Source organism: Amphibalanus amphitrite, unplaced genomic scaffold (genome assembly GCF_019059575.1).
Source record: "Amphibalanus amphitrite isolate SeventyFive unplaced genomic scaffold, NRLGWU_Aamphi_draft 000085F_arrow, whole genome shotgun sequence".
In the NCBI taxonomy this organism is placed as follows: Eukaryota; Metazoa; Arthropoda; class Thecostraca; order Balanomorpha; family Balanidae; genus Amphibalanus; species Amphibalanus amphitrite.
The window spans coordinates 317,981-337,622 of record NW_024881581.1 but is presented as its reverse complement, the minus strand read 5'-3'; the positions used below and the strand labels follow the sequence as shown (position 1 = coordinate 337,622).

Sequence of the window (19,642 nt, the reverse complement as noted above, 5' to 3'; positions counted from 1 at the left end):
GCCTCCGTGGCCTCAGGCGGCGCGGCGCGGTGACTCACCCGTCGCCACCCGGCAACGTCACCCGCAGAGCGACCCGACCGGCGCGGCGGCCGAGGGTGCCAGAGCGGCCACTTTTTGCGCTGGAAGACCTGTGTAATGTGTATTGCAGTCGGGCAGGAACTCGGAAGCTGCGGGTCCAGCGTTCCGGGATGCTTGTATTACACGGGTGGTAGTGAAAGCTGCTGGCGGAAGCATGCAAAGCGTCTGGAGAAGCTGTTCTTGGCGCTTGAAGTCGTTAGGTTGTAAATTCGCTGCGAATTATATTCGGTCTAGATGAACTCTCTATATTGAAATTTCTGGCACGCCACTCAGAACTATTAGGAAAGTAATCTTGACTCGGAATATCTGAGCTGCCTCACTACTCGATCAGGGCCTACCAATGACCGACAATAGGTACGTCAGCTCTAGAGGGACCTTCGTAGCCGTCTGGAGCAAGGTCTGGAGTGCACTATTCTCCCAGTACGCCCGCCCTTTGCTGCTACCACTCTCAGCAGTTTTTTTTTTTGCGTGTCCTGTATGCCATGTCAACAGCCATTGACCCATAGTGACCCATTGTCCGCTGCACCCCACGCCCGGCTTTGCTCAGTAACGTGACCCGCACTGAGCGTGTGCGTCGGGCAGTGAGTGATATGTGGGGCATTCCACGATAGATCGTACCACTTTTTTCCAATTTGACACCCTCATCTCTCGGAATTTGACGAGAATTGGTCTCAGGGGTAATCAGGGGCTCTGAATCCACCTGTAACAATTTCAGGCTTATCAGATAAGTATTTTTTGAGTTATGGAGTGTAACATTTTTTGGATCTTGCTTTGCAGCGCTAAGTTTGGCGGGCTGTAACTCTGAGACGGATTATTCAAATGCCAAATGTTATATAACATTGAACTTGCAATGATACAGAGATTAATATGTATTTTTGAAATTTCGAAAAATACGCTATTTTTGATATATGACATATCAAGTTTTCTTTCATTTGTATTTTTTGGACTTTGGGACCAATTTTTTTTGAATTTTTATTTCTTTAAAAAAATATTTGGCTCATTGTTAAGAAGTATGCAAAAAATTAGGAAGGTGTTCTTTCTATAAATGTATTTATTTTACGTCACGACAACGGTTTCGAATAGTGATTTCGGGATGGGAGCTTACAAATGGCGTGGTAAAGCTGCCTAGTGACATCACGGGTTACTGAAATTTCAATTCAAGTCTGAGTCATCTGAAAAAAAGTGAAAAGAGGGTTCATTCAGCCCTCTTTCCTTTAATCGCGAGGGTGAAAAAGGCTGTTTGGTTCTGACATTGTTTTGGACGCCAATGACCATAGCTGTCCGAGATGAAAGTTACAGGACGCATACATGGTGTCTTCCAGAGGTCTCACAACTTGTATATCTGGGAATTTTTCAAGGTCACACGAGCCACGTGACATCACTGTTATAAGTCAATGGGGAAATATAAAATCTGTTATTTTGGCGCCGAGAATGATCTAAAACTATCCCACGTTCATGGTATCGTGATTTCATGCACTCCTTGCAAAGCCCAATGCTTTACTTTTGCATTGTTAACTTTGCGTGACGTCATTTATGACGTCACTAGGGTCGTACGAGTTTTTCGTCAATAACTCCCGATCAAATCGAGCTAGAGAGTCGGGAAAGCCACCAATGGACTCGGGAAGACCTTCCGAATCGCATGATATGCCATATGATACCCTTTGCCCAGCTTCGTGACCTGAGGGGCTCTGACCTGTCCTTGACCCGAGGTCAACTACTTAAGTTGACCTCACCCTAGCAAAAAGTATACCATTCGATGCACCTGAGCTAGGCGAACACAATGATGCCAAAATCGCGGCTCTGCGGCCATTTTTGCGAAGTTATTTACTAAAAACCGAACCCGTAACTTCAGTCACGTGACCTGACCTCAGACGCTACCGGTTAACCTGAGACCTTAAAATCGGGTACCAATCGCTGCGACTTGTAACGGCACACACGCTCGTTTTTTCCGCGAGGGTCTAGCTCTATTAGAAGCGAAACGGCGTGCTAGGGTCGTATCAACCCCTCCGAAACCCATTTTGTTTGCGGGAAAATGAGGAACTTATAGAAAGAACACCTTTCTAATTTTTTGCATGTCGATTTCCAATGACATGAAGATTATTTTGAAAAAATGAAAATGTGAAAAATTTTGGTCCCAAAAGTCATTAGAGGCAAATGAAAAAAGATTAAGGTTTTTGCTCAACAATGAAATTTTTTCTTTGGAATTTTTAAATAGTAATATTAATTTTTGATTCATCGTAAGCTTAGTGTTGTTTACTTTTTGTTGGTTGCTTAACCCGTTCTTGAGTTATAGGCCATCAAACTCACCGTTACATACCGAAGTTAAAAAAATGTAATGCAATATAACTCAAAAAGTTTTGATCTGAGAAGTCTGATATTTTGCCAGGCGTCTTTGGGGCCTATGATTACCCCTATGACCGATTTTCATTAAAATCTGAGAGATGAGGGTGACGGGCCTGGTACGATCTATCGTGGAATGCCCCATCTATCTACTGTTAACGCCAGACCCCTTGAGACCCTAATTTTTCGCGTTTATTTTTGAATGTGTGGAAGAATTTCAACCAAGCTCAGGACATGGCCGTTTCAAGACCTGCCGAAACTTTTACAATTAAGATATTTTGTCGCCATTTCAATATTTCAGACACTTCTCATTGACTCGTAATGTTAAATTTCGAGCAAGATTTTCACCCGGTGTGTAGAGGCTATCACCAGTCAGTCTGTGATACGTTATGACGTCACAGCTAAGCCTCGCCTCTGTGGTCTTGGCCTGCGGCGGTTTCGGGCCGGCGCGCGGTCACTCGCGCTGTGGCGGGGAGCGAGGACGGTCGAGCGGTGCCGAAAGCCGGCAGAGTTGTGCGTAACGTCTTTTCTGACAGTGCCCAAAGAGCGACATGATGACTGAGGAGCAATAAATGCTCAATGCGCATTGCTTGTACAAGGCTGATATGTTCGCGGATATTTGTTTTATCTTTATAAGCTGCAAATGACTGGCAGATGGCATATACCTGACACAAGGTTAGGAAATATTCACCTGTATCTAAAGCCTATGGCGTTGCAGATAATGTGATAATGGGATGTCGGATGTCATCAAGTAGCTGCTGATTTGTACATCGCTATGCACCCATCGACCAACGCAATACAATAATAAGTTGCCTTCGCTTCACATCATAAGGCTCGCTCGTATTTCACCAAGCAGATATCCTCCATCGAAAATCGTAGGATCGTTAACGTTTGTTCGAAGCATGTGTGAGTAGCAGGTTGAGGAGTGATGGTTCTCTTGGTCCTATATATAAGAGTCAACAAGAGCCTAACATTTACTTGACCGTCTGCTGGAATTGATTCACGTGATTTTTTCGCACTTTTCGCACAATTTCGCACGTGAAGCGTCAGCGAAACTCGTAGTCCTTTACAGATGGCAGGGGTGTCGTTTGTACAGAGGTCGCTGATGGGCAAGGGTCAATGCCGCAGTCGTGGGCGGAGCCTAATGTCATATAACGTCTGAAAGCCTCTATCCAGGATGGAAAAACAGTTAACATTACGAGTCAATGACAAGTGCCACAAATATTAAAGTGACAACAAAATGTATTTGAAGAAAAAGTTTCGGCAGGTCTTGAAACGGTTATTTCCTAAATATGGTTGAAATTATTCCACGCATTTAAAAAAAATCGCGAAAAATTAGGGTCTCAAGTGGTCTGGCGTTAACAGTAGTGCGATGGGATATTGAATGTGAATGCCAATGACCGCAGGGTTACTTATCCCCTCATTTCTAGGAACATTGAACAGTGGCCTACGAGTCTTCGAAGCTGTTTCATTTTGTTATATCATGCTCAGTTGAAGTTTTTTTTTTCGCCGTCTCGCCCTGATATATCCGGCCAGCAAGTCCACCACTAATCTTGTTCTTGCAATAACAGTAGGAGTAACGCTTTGTCATGTGATTGTTGGCGGCTGATTAGTCACGCACCCCCTCCCCCCTTCACATCGCCCTGACCACGTCTTCACCAGACATTTGTCACGGATCCTCCGCGGATTGTCACCGATACCAATCGCAACATAGCGCAACTGATATGGCTGCATGTATTTCGTTGGCATTTGGGTTGCACGCATATCAAAGATGAATGAAGTATGTCTTCCGGGTCGCAATGGAGCTGATCGCGCCTCATTTCACAATATCACGGTACGTGATGAATCACGTGTCGTTCCTGACTTCGCAGAAACAAAGTCTTGCACAGATGTGCCCTCTTGATATCTGTGACGTCACTTTGCCTGCAGAGTTGTTAGTTTTACTGAGCTGCTGCCCGCTGCGACGTTGGTGGCGATGCCGATTCTCAGAGGAATGACACTTTTCCTTATATAGTGGGATAGAGCAGAGTGGAATTTTTCCCGTCGTAGATCATTCGGTGAAATGCGAATGGCCGGCAGGCGAGCTGAAACACAACTAACCGCGGATCTGTTTTGTCAACGGAATACTTAAGAGCAGCTATTTTTGGCTCTGAATGTGGTTATTTATGGCACATTTATTATGTGGCAATGGTCCGTAATGCTCGTGGAAATTACGATAACAAACAAAACATTTATCAGCAATTTGCGATGGTAGTCTTGCTTTTCTTTTCATTCAAAGTGTAGGCGCCAAAGTCCGGTCATTGGACATTGAGTGTGCTTGGGCGCTATATCCAATAACTGAGAAGCCACAGCTTCCTGCAATTGGGTGAGAGTGATATTTAGCTGACAGCGGATGCCGCGGTGTCCGCCATCCGTGGGTCTTCCATCAGCCGGGCACAGGTGAGGCAATGCGAAACTTAAGCTTGGTTTCACACTGTTTCGGCTGAATGGCGGCATTTACAACTGCCCGCAGAAATCAGCGGTAGCGGTTAGACACAGGCCAGTTCTCAGCATGGGAGTGAGCTGTCTGCCCAACTAGCTCTGGCAGTGCCTGGCTGGTGGCGCAGTATGGCTCGCGCGGGGGCGGAAGTCTCCGGTTTTGTGGTCGGCTCCGGAGGAGTGCCGCCCGTCGCCGACCCGTCTGCTGCCGGCGCGCCTGCGTCACGGATGCCGACCGGTCCGGTCCGGGCTCTGCCGATGACGAGTCGCTGATGACGCGGCCGAGACCGGCTCCCCCGTCTGAGTCACATGGCCTCTCCCTGAGTGCAGCAAGACGGGACGGGAGGGCGCGGCTATTGGATTGGGGCGGTCCGGCACTGTCCGCCTCGCTTTGCCGCGCCCGCCGCTACCATATCGTCGAGAGACAGTCCCTCTGTGCCACCATTCTGCCCCACCCCGGCTATCAGCGGATTGGCAGATAGCTTCTGCGGCTTTAGCCGGACTATTCAGGTGGCACCGGGGGATCATCAGGGTCTCATAGTCTGATACGACCGATAGTGTTTGACATCATGGCCCTCGTGACCTAGATACGATGCTTGCGACTTCCCATCTAGTGCTCCATGTCACGCTCCTCTTTGTAACAAGTTACAATAATTATTTGTGATCTTGGTTAAGTCAGTTCATGCAATCTACTGTTGTGATCTTGCAATATACATGCAATCTACTGTGAAAACAGCCAATAATTTTCAATGAGTCACTTTTAACCCTCGCCCATGTAGGGGGGGGTTGGTGCAACCCCCCCCCCCCCTGAGGTTTTTCGGAAATAGTGCAAAAACGGCGGCGCGCAGCACCGCCAAATTTTGGGTACCTTATGGGGCAAACCTTGCGCATCTTTTGATAAAAAAATTTTGACCGGGTCATGTCAGGTCACGGAGTTATGACGTCACAAAGGGAACAGCCTCCGGCCGGATTTTCACAAACTGAGTGCCAACGCCCGAGGTTTCCTGCCGGTGGTACGGACATCGGTTGATGGATCGTGATGAAACTTCCAATGCATGTTGGGGCAAGTATTGGCTATCATATGGTATAAGAAACTTGACCGGGTCAGGTCAGGTCACGGAGCTATGACGTCACAAGAGGAACAGCGTCCGGTACTATTTTTGAAAAGCGCCCGAACCACTATTTTGCTAATTCTTGTCACCTCAATGGGAATATGCAGCAATATTAGCTTCTATAGGGAGCAAATGGACCTTCCAAATCCAAAAATACAATCAGATTTCAAAAATTTAAATTTTGATTTTTCGAATTTCTGCCGCCGACTGTGACCTTGCCGACTTCCGGCGCTCCCAACGCGCCATTTTTAGAGCTAGGGAAACAAAATACATACCAAACGATAGAGAATTGATCAAGGAACACGATAGTGAAGGTTTCAAGTCGATATCTCCCACCGTTTTGCCGCAATCGCCGCGGAAAGTTGAAAAAAGTCTATTTTTCCGAAAATTTGACCTTTGACCGGTCAAAAGTAGGTCAAATGTTGACCTAGGACCAAAAAATATACCACCAATCGCGAGATCTCGGCGAGAGCAATCCGTTGGTTTTTTCCGCTAAGCTCTACGACGCTCCGTTTTCAAACGCCAAGGGGGGGGGTCGCACCAACCCCCCCCCCCTGCATGGGCGAAGGTGGCAGATCGCCGTTTACGGGCGAGGGTTAAGCTAATGGAATAAAATCCTACGTTGAATCCAATGAACGGCGGTGACTCAAAACACCTTTCCCTGTCAATCTGCTGCTCGTTCCAGTCATCTCTCCTATCTCAGTTTCATCTCTGCTCGGCCGTGTTTCATATTTCCCTTCTCTCTCGTCTCTCGGCTCCGTCTCGCTCTCCTTTCTCCTCGGACGGCGCGTTTTTGTCTCTCCTCGCTCGCGCTCATCTGTGGCGGCGGTCGGTGGTCGGTCGGACGGGCGCAGGTAATGAGAGCGGCAGCACGCCAGCGCGTGCCCACACATGGCCGGGAGGCGGTCGCCACGGCTCGTCAGTCGGTCCGCGCGCCCCACTGCCGCGGCTGGTGTGCCCCAGTGACTGACCGCGGCGGCCGCGGCAGCTCGGACATTACACGGCTCCGCTGGTATGCCACTGGGCGTGACCGAGGCCGGCCGGGAAATAGACATGGGCGGCCGGACGCTCGTGCGTGCTGCTGCGCACACAAGGTCGCCGTTCCCTCGGCCCGCAGTCCGCGCTGACTGCAGCCGGTACGGCATGATTCGAGAGACGGTAGAGTCGCAGACGGAATAGTTTGTTTGTAAATCGCTGATACGGGCTCCTCAGCGCTCTCGGAGTTTTGCTCGGCTGTGCTGTTGACGAAGTACAGTCGTGGTGGCTTTGCTCGGCTGCACCCGGGGCTATATTTAGAGAGTTATAGTCACTTTAAGCCAGTGGTCGGCAGGCCCTCCGGGGTCGTGCCCCCTTTTCGGGCGCCAGGCAGGGCCATTACCCCACCCTACCAGACACCATTGCATACACAATCGAGCTCACTGAAATGTCATACCTTTCCGTGACTCTTTGGGTATTTCAGGTATTATTATGTAAAAACGTCGGATCACGACACAATTTTACCCTCGAGCCGATCATTTTTTATCTGCCATAAAACATGTCATACATTGACAGAAATAACTGTTGACTTGTTAGGCAGTTGTTTCTTGAGATCATGGAAGGTCATAAAATTTCAATTCTAGAAGGTACAGCGGGTTCTGATCTACTACACAATTGTCATTGACCCTTTGAAAGTCTCAAGTCACCCAATGGCCAAGGAAGTTAACCGTCACCCGTATTGGTGTTTTGCCAGCCGCTAATTTATGGGGGGAGAAATTCGTTGGACCCCTATTTGTCGTTCGGCCCCTGATCAAGCATGAGCTTCGCGGAAAAAACGAGCGTGTTGCCCCTGACGAGAGGAAGCTGATGATACGCGATTTTAAGGTCTTAGGTCATTGATTGACCTTCCAGGTCGGCTATATGACCCAAAAAGTCGGAAAATCGAGACCTGTCAGAACTTCGTAAAGTGAGGATGTTGTGGAGTTTGTCGGGGTACTGATCACGAATTTTATCTAAGTTTTGATCACAGATGTCTTCGTGCATTTAGGCCAGGTCGGGTCAGGTCAGGTCAACCAATAGGCGTCCTGTCGGGTATTTATAGTAAGCATCAACAACCACTGACAGCTTCGTAACATGTTACGAAGGCACCAAAATTACTTGGTATATGTTCAAATGGTTGCGAAATTCTAGCTACAATGTATAAAATTGATAAACCTGTACTGAAAATGTCATCGCGATCGGCCGCTTTTTGCGCGAGTTATTCGCGAAAACCCGAGGAAAAGGGGGGTCCCCTATAAGTGCGAAGGTTAAAATTGGGTAGCAGCGTTTTCCTATCGTCACGGGTAGCACGTTCATTTTTCTACCGCAAAGCTCCAGTTCATATTTCAGAGGCCGAGAGGCTGGGGTCCGACCGGCCCCTCCCCGTTTACCTTAGCTGTTATGAAAACGCCAATAGAGGGGCGACGGTTAGCGTTCGATCTTTGAACCCTGAGACCAAACAGGCGTGATGTTTGTCCCATCAAGGGAGACATTAATTCTAAGATAAGGCTTTCTCAGAGGCCCCCATTACCCCCCGCCGAGGGGCTCCATTACCCCCAAAGGGGGCATGCCCCACCATTTGCCGACCCCTGCTTTAAGCCATGCCCGAGGAGGAGCGACCCTGCCCTGGTGTAACTAACTGCTACTCATGGACGCAATGGATGGCCTGTATCTCAGAATCGTGGCCTCGAGATCCGAGAGAGCCTAATTAATTGGCAAATGCTGTCCTTTGACCAAGTTTGAAAACGTAGCACAAGCTTCCTTTTTGCAATCCATTGAAAGCTCCCTGAACAGAAAAGCTGGCTACAATCCTGAGCTTTTCAAATTATGGTTCTAATAGTGTTCCGATCTAACCTTTTGCTTATTTAGACAGCAGTTTATTTATGCTGCCATATTTTGTGCCTCATTTATTTGCATACGCAGACCTTTGAACAAAGCTGCCTTGTCTATCGCCTGTTCCATTGTGCTTATCCCTATTTCCGCCTTTGTCTCTTGTTGCTGCATTGCCTTTCCCGCGGGTACAGCCACTATGTGTCTATTCTGCAGCGGTCCAACAGAACCCCGTCATGACGCCAGCCTGTCTGTGGGGCGGGCTGCAGCCTGCACGGCACACCGTGCGCCGTCTCTGCTTCTAGCCGGCTCTCTCGCCTGCCAGCTGGCCGAGCCATGCTCTGTGGCGCTGGTAGTGAGTGTCAGACTACCGACACAGCAGTAACGACGGTGAAAGGACGGGCAGAGCGAGCGGCGGCTCGCTGCCGTTCTCTCTTCTCTTTCTCTCGCTCGTCCGTCATGCGGTAGCGCAATGTGCTATGTATGCGCAGCGCTCGCGGGGCGCCGAATACGCCGGCCATGCGCCGTTCGTTGCTGTGGTGCGTCCTTGGATCGGTGCGCTGCTGGCTGCGACAAGCGGTGGAGCTGGAGTATGGGAGAGCGGCGCGGTGTATGGGGCACCACGCTCCGCCTTTTTTACCGGGCGTTTGTGTGCCCCGCCGGGCGAGGCTGGTTCGAGTGTCGGGGTGACGGGGCACACTCGGTGGGGGTGGGTTCTCTTAGTCACCAGCTCTGGGGTCGGCGGCGGGTGAAAGCTCACGTGTTTGCTATCGGGGTGGGATGAGGAAACTGCCGCTCAGCTCTCCGCGCTACTGGCTAATGTTTGGCGACATTTCGGCTAGTTTTGTCTGCAGCCACAGTAAAGCCTGCGCAGTGAGAACCGTGGAACGACGTGGACAGTAGCTGCAGGAGCACCACGACAATCGTGTCGAGCGTGAAAATGGCAGCGCTGCACTTGGCTGCTGGCAATGTAGGCTGGCAGTTGGCACATACTTCTGCCTTGTGCACTGCTCGGGTTAGACGATTGCTCGCTCGAACTTTGATCGTGTCGTATTTAAACCGTATTTTCTCTGTTGAAGTGGGTATTGTTAAAGGGCTTCAGTGGCTGCAGGCGCCCTCAGGTGCTATCTCGTGTCCCTATCGTTGAACGGGCGCTGCGCCGCACCTCCACTGCCGCTCACCGGGCGGGGGCGGGGGCGGAGAGGCACGTGACGCGACCGAGTCAGCTGACGGCGGCGCTACCGCTACCTCGGCTCCACGCAGTCCTTGCCGACCGATCAGCTTCATAACGGTCTTCTTCCATCATCGTGACCTGGGGTTTTGGTGCAGTGTGCGATATGACTGACGCCAATGAACACTTGACCAGTATTTTGTATTTCTTAGATGGTTTGGGAGTAAGTTCTCCTGAATTCTTATTCAGAACACGCCGCGTTCATTCTGCCATTGTGTGTTTCACCCTATAAGCTGGGACTATTCAGCATGCTTGGTACAAATAAGCTAAATTATAGCCTGACATATGCCTCATTGGCTTCAAATTCACGCCATTACATCACATGATATTGTGAACACCTGTGATTTACTCATTCTGGCGTGAATCGAGCCAAACATTAGTTATTTGATCTGCAACATTAAGCCTGAATGTGGAGTGAAGTAAGCCTTTTGGATAAAATTTACATCACCTCATGGTCAGAAGAATGAGCATAGTGACTGCCCAATTTGTTATTCAGTCTGGCTGGAGTCCGATCGACCTGAACTCGGCCCTACGAATCGTCTTATGCTGCGAGGTTAGTTGTGAGGTCACAGCACGGTTGCGGCAGCTGGGCAGGGATGTGGGACTTGTGCTCCCGCTGCGGTTGCAGGGTATCGGCGAGGTATCGAAAGCTATCACAGATACAGTATCAGCCGCACCCAGCTAAAACACGACGCCTTTTGATGGATGTTTGATGTCATTGTCTACTTGAAGCACCATCACTCATGCATAGGTCAATGAGGTCGGAAAATTGGGAAGGCCCCTCATGTTTGCGGAATAATCTAAGGAGCACCCACTTCTCAGAACCAATGCTGTAGGTACAATCTCGGGATGTATTATGGCTGGGAACTCTTGAAATTCGCTAATGCTGGACTTGCCTCTTGCTGATATGTTATGCCACTACCGGCTCCCCGTATTGCCCGTCATTCCATCTGTTGTTGGTACCTGCCGACCGGAAGTCTCCGCTTCCGGTGCCGCCGTGTCAAGGCCTCGTGACTGCCTCCTGAGTGAGCGATGGCGTGCGTGCCGTCCCCCTCAGAGTGTCGTGGTTCTTGGTCCTTCGCCACGCCTCAGGGCGTCATTTGCCAGACACGTGTGCGTGCTTAGAGGGAGGGACATGATGAGGTGTTGGCTGGTGAGCAGGCTGAGGCACTTGAGGCCGAGTGTGATAATCACCCTCGATCTGTGGCACCGTGATCTGTGCAAGTTCCTTTTAATGCCACGGGGCAAAGGTTGAGTGGTCAGGCGGTCCCGGACTGTCGTGAATATGTGCACCGATAGCTGCTTTGAAAGTCCCCTGCTCAAGTGCCGTTCAAGGCAGAAGTCAATGTATAATGATTCTTTAACTCTGAAAATTTGCCGCGTCCTAGCACAGTGAACCAGAGTGCTCCAGACTCCACGACAAACGATCGTCTTGGCTCAGTGGCCGTGCCAGCATTAAATGGCTATAAGACAGGCCCAGAATGGCCTGCCGAGAAAACAGCGGCGTTGCTGGGGAGAATGTGCCTACCGGTCTGACGGCCTGGAGAATTAACGCATCACTGGCAGAGCATTTGCTATTACCTTGCAGTCCGTTAAGTTTGCTGTTGTGTCCGTGGATGGTTAAATACCACTCAAAAACTGAATATGCCCACGAACACAATGATTCATATCCTATTGTGATATGAACAAAACTGTGAACTAACTTTCAGTATTTCCCTGATCATTTGTGTCACCTTCATTGCGTCGATGCTGTTTGTATATCCAGTGAACCATGGGCTCAGGGCATGCACCTTTGGACTGTTGAATTGATACATGATTTGAACGATTTACCATGCCTAGCTGATTGATGTTTACCTTTGCTGTCACCGTTTGCACTAAGCCGTGCGTACCTCGCGGCGAGTAAGCACCCACACGGCATGCGCTCGTGTTTTTGCCTCGTGTGTGCTTACACGCCAAGCACGTTTGGCCCAGATTTTGGCACACTTCAGTTGGGCGCTACTCGGCGTCGATTATGTACTGTGTGTGGGTGCCTTGATACGGTTCGGTGTGGATTTGGTGTGATTCCGCAGGTGATAGGGGTGTTACTGGCTAGATAGTTGAGTCATGTCTTGGGTGCACGGCTAGGCCGAGGTGGCGTGTCTTATTCGTGGCCTTATCTCCCTCAAACAGGATGTGATGGTGGGATTGGCAGGTTTTATGGTTATCGCTGAAACGGCTTGGCTAGAACGAGTACTTCCTTGCACGGACACCGAAGTCTTCAACCTACGCTACGGTGAATTTCCTTATCTCTCTGCTCGAAGGAAAACCGCGAGCATGGAAGCTGCACACAGCACGTTCAAGTACCGGTAGGGTACGGTGTTGGAGATAATCACACGTATGCATACGGTGTTGCAGATAATCACCCGTATGCATACGGTATTTGAGATAATCACACGTATGCACGGCGGTGCAAGCTTTAGGGTTAGTGTACCTTAATTTTTCTTAGAGCTAGCGTTTGACGTCCCATGGTTTTTCTGTGTGATATATTGTGCTTGTCACTCTATGAAATGTTAACTATAAATTAAAATTAATATAGAAAATGATCAGCCGGAAACAAATAGTGCTTATTGATGAATGACAACATAATTGCTTATGCTCTCAAGGCGTTATTAATTTGATGCACCAAATGTCAAAGCCACGCATTTTTCTTTTGTTTGTATCTACTGTCAGACAGTCAAGATTGCAGGAATCTGATTCACAGTCCCACACTGTGCGCCTCTCCCTCCCCTCCCTTTCTCTCTACTTTGCCCTCCCTCTCCCTTTCGCTTTTCTCTCTCCCTCTCTCTCTCCCCCTTCGTTCTGTCTCTCTCCCCTTCATCTCCCTTTCGCTCTGTTTCTTGCACTCCTGCTTCCTACGCATGCTACCCACAAACTTTGCAACCGTCCAGCGACCCTTGTTGTCCGAGGGCACAGTTGATTCGATACAAATGCTTCTGCACTTTTTCTTGTCCAGCAAACAGCATGGGAACGAGCTGTGTGTTGTGCTCAGTACAGATGTCTGACTGGGCGTGTGTGGTAGGACCTCCTATCAGGCCCGCCGCCTGGGCTCGGAATGTGGTGCGTCTGATTAGACGTGACTCAGCTTAACGTGCAGTTCCTCCGGAGGGCTGACGAAGTACGACCAGGGACGATAGTCTGGCTGTGCTGAACGTGATAAAGGCATTCGTTGTGGGTGGGGGTGGATGATGAAAGGGAAGGGGGTGACGGGTGGGGAGGGGAGGGTAAAACAGATGGTCTAGCCTTTTGAGATAGTGAGCCGCTCTCAGCAGTTGGCAGATCTTGTTGCTACCGCGGCCGCTGTATGCAGTTTATGGCGCTGGCTACCGCCGATTTTAGTGGTACCTTTCCTCTTAAATATCGGCAGTAGCTAACTGTGCCTTTTTCACCGATTTCAAGTGCATGTTATTGAGTTTGACATCTAATGTGCCTGTTATGATGCATTAGGTGTTTTGTCTTGACATACGTTATTGTTCAGCGCTCTTAGCTGTTCAAAATGTGGTATCAGGACTGAGGACCGTGGAGTGCAGCAGCAACAATGGCAAGTGGCAACAGCAAGTGAACCTGCTGTCCTCACTGTGTTCTGCTTTCCAAGGGAACTTTTGGCCATGGTCATTCTGCACTTCGCAGTCATCACGCGAACGCGATGACATACACAACGAGCGCAAATTGGTTTGCAGCCATGCAAACTAAATCCCAGGAGGTCATGCAAAAGTAAAGAACGATCATCTCTCTCCCTCTCCCTCTCGGCCTCTCCCTCTCCTCTCCCTCCGTTTTCTCTGCTCTCTTCCTCTCTTTCCTTTCCTCTCTCTCACCTACTTCATGTCCTCCTCCCTCTATCCCTTTCTATATCCACCTGTCTTCCCCTTCTCCACCCGTCTTCCTCTATTCCAAAGCTGAGCTCAGACCAGCTGAGGCCGCAGCCGGTCGTAAGTGCTTACCGGTGCTGCCCTCTACGTAGGCAGCTGTTATATGTACGGTCCTTGTTAGTTGTCTCAATCTCACCAGCCCCTGTTCTGTTTCAGGCGTCGACCATCGATGGCCGGAGGAAGGGCGCGTGCCTGTTCTGCCAGGAGTACTTCATGGACCTGTACCTGCTGGCCGAGCTGAAGACCATCTCGCTGAAAGTCACCACCGTTGACATGCTCAAACCGCCACCAGACTTCAGGTACGGAAGCTTTGGTTGCGCGGTCGGCTGCCAGAGGGCGGTGCGACTCGTACTCCGGGGATCGAAGCTTTAGTTGCTCAGTCGACCGCTAGAGGACAGATTGACACATACAAGTTGGTGATGCTGGTCACACCGTTCCGTCATTCCATCCTCAGAATACAGAAATCCTTCTCCGCACCACAACCCCCTCCGGGCCGGACAGGCAACGTTATCTCATGCGGGCTGCTCCCTTGGAGCGGCACCGTTGCTCCCAAGGGAGCGCACCCCGTAGCCGGGTGCAGTGAGTACCTTGGGTCTGGGTGGCCTGTCCTCTGGACGCGCTCAGCCCCGGTGACTCACTCAGGTGCCTGCCCAGACCAATGCCTCCCCCTAATTCCTATCATCCTCCCGGCTCTGAAATGGTCTAATTGGACCGAAAGGGCCTAACCCCCCCCCCCCAAAAAAAAAACATGATGGTGGTGTGTGATTGGTAGGGGCTTGAGGACGTTGACATGAATAGGTGCATGCTTTCCTAGATTAGGGGCTGTTGAAACATAATATATGGGACATGAGCTGCGCAAAAGAGAGGGAACAATTCTGACTTGTCGAAGTGCTTCAAGTAGCCCGTATTTGAGGTTAGTTTCTGTAGGAACGCCCTGGCCTCAGTAAACTTGGAGTGATCAGGGTTTATTTTTTACTACTTTTGGGTCCAAATGTAGGAATATTGCATTGCCAATGGAAGCTGATAGCCCCTGACTTGAACTTCCATGGAAACGCTTTCCGAAACTAACTCTCTGGATCCATCAAAACAGCTGGCTATGGCATTTGTAATGTCGTTAGGGCTCTGAAACGTTATTTTGTCGTTATGCACTGGGTGCCAGATGTCATTACGGGGCGAGCGAAGCGAGCGAAGTCTTTCCTTAGATTAACGGAAATTTCTGAGTATGAGCGGCCGGCCGGCCGGCCGGCCGGCCGGCCGTGCGGACGCTTTTGCGAGGCTTATATCTCAGCAACCACTTGACCGATTTACATGCGGTAAATTTTGTAGGGTAGCTTCATTCCTTCTACCAAGTATTGGACTATTCCCGATGCATGTGGGTGACCCCTTATGCACGTGCCACGTGCAAAACGAAGAGGTGTCACTTTTGTAATTGTTGCGATATCTCGGTAACTACTTGGCCGATTGCGCTGAAAGTTGGCATGTAGGTAGGCACCCACTAGGCACTGCATATCCATGTGCCAGAGTTGGGGTGCTGCTGCACGTGCGCACGTGCAGGGGTCGTTTCCAGATCTCGAGAACGGCTCGACCGATTGCGCTCAAATTTGGTACACAGTTAGGGACCGGTTAGTAGGGTGCCGTGCACAAGTCAGTTGGGACCCATTTTGCACGTGCGCACGTGCAGGGTGCCGCTCCCAGATCTCGAGAACGGCTGGGCCGATTGTGCTCAAATTTGGCACATCGCTAGAAACCGGTCAGTAGAGTGCCGTGCATAAGTCAGTTGGAGGTACCCCCTCGAAATTTCGCACGTGCAAGACTCACCCCCTCGCTCGCTCCGTTAGTCGCCCCAAAAGGCGCTATACTGGTTCACGAAGGTCTCATATAAAGTTTTTCGTAGACTTCTCATCAAGGCTATATAAACCAGGTAGAACGCTCCGGGAAAAAAGTTGGAAACAATAAATTAGTTGCGGCATTCCTGATGACGCGAATGTGGGTCAGCGGCCGGCGGCCGGCGGCCGCTAACACTGTATGAGGATGAATGCACGGAACTTTTGCTTGTTGGAGATTGCGCTAGGCAGTTAAATGTTAATGTTAGGATATGTTTCGAAAGTAAATTGAACGACGCTTCGAACGCCGTCAATGAATTTGCGATACGACGACTATTTGTTTAGTTAGAGCCGGCGAACTTTTACCTTCCGACCGCGCGGGGAGGCGATATGGTGCCACACTGACGGTTTTTACGACAGCTCAAAATTCTTTTGAGCTAAAGAGCTGAAATTTGACATGTCCAATCTTTTGATCAAGCTGGATCTTCTGGTACAAGTCGCATATTTAAGGTACGTAAGGTTGTTGAGCTAAGTTGTCGCTCGTGAGCCTCTACATAGTCCAAAAACAACGCAATTTCTAAGCACTCAGTGCCAAGAAATCCTTCACAGAAAGATGATACTTGGCGGAAAGAATGGCTGTCGGTTTCTTACCGTTCGTATGTATCGTGTTTTCACAAGAGTTTAGTAAGGTCAGGTCCCTCACGTCACCTCCCCTCATAACTCAATAGGACTAGGTGTACAATCATAGAAGCGTTTATCAATCGCCGGAAATCTTAGCCAATCCCACTGGACACTGGATCCATACCCACATGGGGCCCTCCTGACTGGCCACTCCCTCTGAAATCCACAATAACATTGGGCTGCGGCCATGGTTATGCATTAATGCTTTTCACTAACAGAAATACAACAACTTCAACCAGCACAATGCACGCCGCCACAACAGTCCGACCAACGTCCCTGATATCGACTAGCACTCGGCCGGATGCACATATGCGGAGCCAATTAGTCCGAATGTGACCTGCAGCTTACAATTGCTGTGTCGCATGGCGCGTGGCACAGGACGATTCCTAGCAGCTGTCGGCTGAAGTGGAGAAACAGCACGTTGCGACACACCGCGCCGGCGACAGAGCTCAGCAGGGCTGGTTGGAGGCTGGAGACGGAGGTAAGGGCGGACACAGGCACAGACATTGCAGGACAAATAACAGGATGTCAGTTAGGGATATAATTCAAGACGAATGATTCAAGACGGACTGAAATAATGCACATTTTGCTCACTTGGATACCAACTTCAAACTTGACGTTTATAGCACCACGGAAACAATGGCCACACAGGAAAGAATCAAAAGAAGAGGTGTTTTTAACTCAAAGTAAATAGAGGTTGCATATGATGGAACAGCCCGAAGTGCAGACAAGCACATATTTTTGGTAATAGCTATCAGCTGTCCTACTCCTCTTCTCCCTTCATCAACTACTGGACACATCTGAGGAAGCACCAATGTCCATAACAAAAGCTTGCAAAGTAGTTTTATGAAGCCAAGGGAAATACCTATGCCTACATCATGCATGTAAACTCAAAATTACACATGCATGACAAAGAAAGCTTATGTAAAGAGAAGAGTTGGCAAAAGCATTTCATAGTTAAAATTATTCAAAACTGCACACAGGGCAAACATAAAAAGCAGCAAGTGTGCTGTTCTGTTATGCTAAGAAATAGTCCAAAACAAAATACATCTTTTCATGTTTGAACTGGTTGTTCTTCTATGCCACTTCATCCATATCTTGATTACAGATGGGCTGTTGCTGCAGGCTGATGAAGTGACACTTGATTGCCTTTGTGCGAGTTTCAGTTGCAGCCTCCTGGGTACTGCACTGGAAAGCAGATTGAATTGAATGCCTCTGAAAGATAGGAATACAGGCAAAGTTAGCTGTAGTAGTGTCAATGATAATAGACATGACATTTTTGTCCTTTGACATACATTTTGACATACATGAAGTACAAAAAGGTACAAAATAAATTGGTTGTTTTTTTTCAAGACACGCGCACTGCACAAAGCCGCACAGACATTACACAGGGATATGAAATTGGTGCACATAAAACTTGATGATTAAAAAGGTCAAAACTTGCAATAATAATTGAAGTAAAAGTTACAATCACAATCATTTGATTTAAAATGCCTTGACAAGTCACAAGACGCAACGCTCCTATTCACTTAATAAAGGTTTTTATGCTTTCATTATCCTCCACATATCAACCAGCTTGATACCAGGCTGTGCAATAGTGTGTACATAACCCCATGTTGCCATTTTATTAGAGCAAGTGGGGTACAACAACAATGCTGATGTCAAACCCACATCTGCAACCCGTACTGCAGTTTCAATCACCTTACAAGCACACCTTCTGGCAGTTTGATAGGCAGAATGGTCATTATTACTTTCTCCTCATATTCAACACATATTCCCTTTATACAGATATAGTTTAGACCTGGTTATGGCAAGCATTTTCGAGAAAAGATATGATCAAAGTCCAAGACAAAGGTCGAGAGAAACAACACCAACATAAAACACCGACTATGTAGCACTAATACTGTCAAATTCATAAAAATATATACATGAATCGATCAGAAATTCACTGTAGATTTCGAAAATGGTGTCAAATGCCACTCAAGTACCTCCATTCGCATGTACGAGGCAATAAAACACTGACCTTCAATTCCGCGTGCCATTCTCCATAGACCACTGTGTATTAAATAACGCGTTCACTGATAGCAAAAAATGAGACCCACATATGACGCGTTTCCTACCAGCCAATCAGCGCTCGAGATGCCGAGCGCTGATTGGTGGAGAGGGCCGTCGTCAGCAGTCTATTACATGTTGTTTTCCTTGAACATATACGTGAGCAGCTGATGCTGCTCACGGGTTGTTTCCATTTTTCGTAATGCTGAAGGCACGGGAGCGAACTTCTCATTCGACAGCCATCGATATCCCTTCCCTTATTTATCCCGTGTCTCGGCAGTTCGTGTCGTCTGAGATGGAAATTTTTGTCGAAGTTTACCACATCTTTGGTAAATCAATAATGTACAAAGCATTAATTTCTTTGTTCTGGCACAAATTACTCAACATTCATTATCAAGAAAAACAAAGCAAGTTTCAATAATTTATCTCTCTCCTCAATATGCTTACATGGGTCCCCGACAGTACAATGGGGTCAGTCAACAGGATCTCCTGCCCCACTGCCGGAGACGACTAACCGCAGGGCGTCAGACGACCTCGTTGGCAGTCATAGCGCCCGGTGTTCCACCGTCGCGACCACCACGAATTGCCTCTCGTCTGCTGTTCCCGAGCTACTGCAGCGCCTGGTTTGCATTCGCTTTCGCTCTGGCGGGCCCCATTCAGCAGGGCGAGCTTACTCGGGACGGTGGCCCATGGAGCAACAGCATCCCCGGGTTGATGGATGCGCCCTAATCTGATCACTTATGCATGAAATGGAAACATTCACAACACCTAGTTGTCATGTCTGTATCAGAGAATGGGTGACATATTTCATAGCTGCCATGGGGTCTCCGTCTGGAGCGTTTCGCGTCCTGTGTTAGCATCGTATTTTTCTGAGAACGAACATGATATGTGGGCAATTGTCATGTGTAAAAGATCAATAAGGGTCTGAGGTTCCTCAAAATGATGAATGGTAACCCCATGAAACCAAAAGCAAAGTTTGTGTTTTAGTTTACCAAAGTTCTTATCTCGCTTACCAGGATCAATGACATTTTAGTTCGCTCCTTAGGTGTAAATCAGCTGCTTTTTCATGAGACTTGCATACCTACCCATCAGACTTAT

General features: G+C 48.8%; 1 protein-coding gene across 1 annotated transcript in view; it reads left to right on the top strand.

The window, feature by feature from the left end:
• The window catches only part of LOC122379845 (chloride intracellular channel exc-4-like), a 35,490-nt gene that overhangs the window by 1,874 nt on the left and 13,974 nt on the right, over nucleotides 1-19,642 (top strand). Inside the window, exon 2 of the mRNA XM_043362387.1 lies at nucleotides 14,145-14,287. Within this exon, the coding sequence (XP_043218322.1) occupies nucleotides 14,145-14,287 (143 nt within the window). The remainder of the gene's footprint in view (nucleotides 1-14,144; nucleotides 14,288-19,642) is intronic.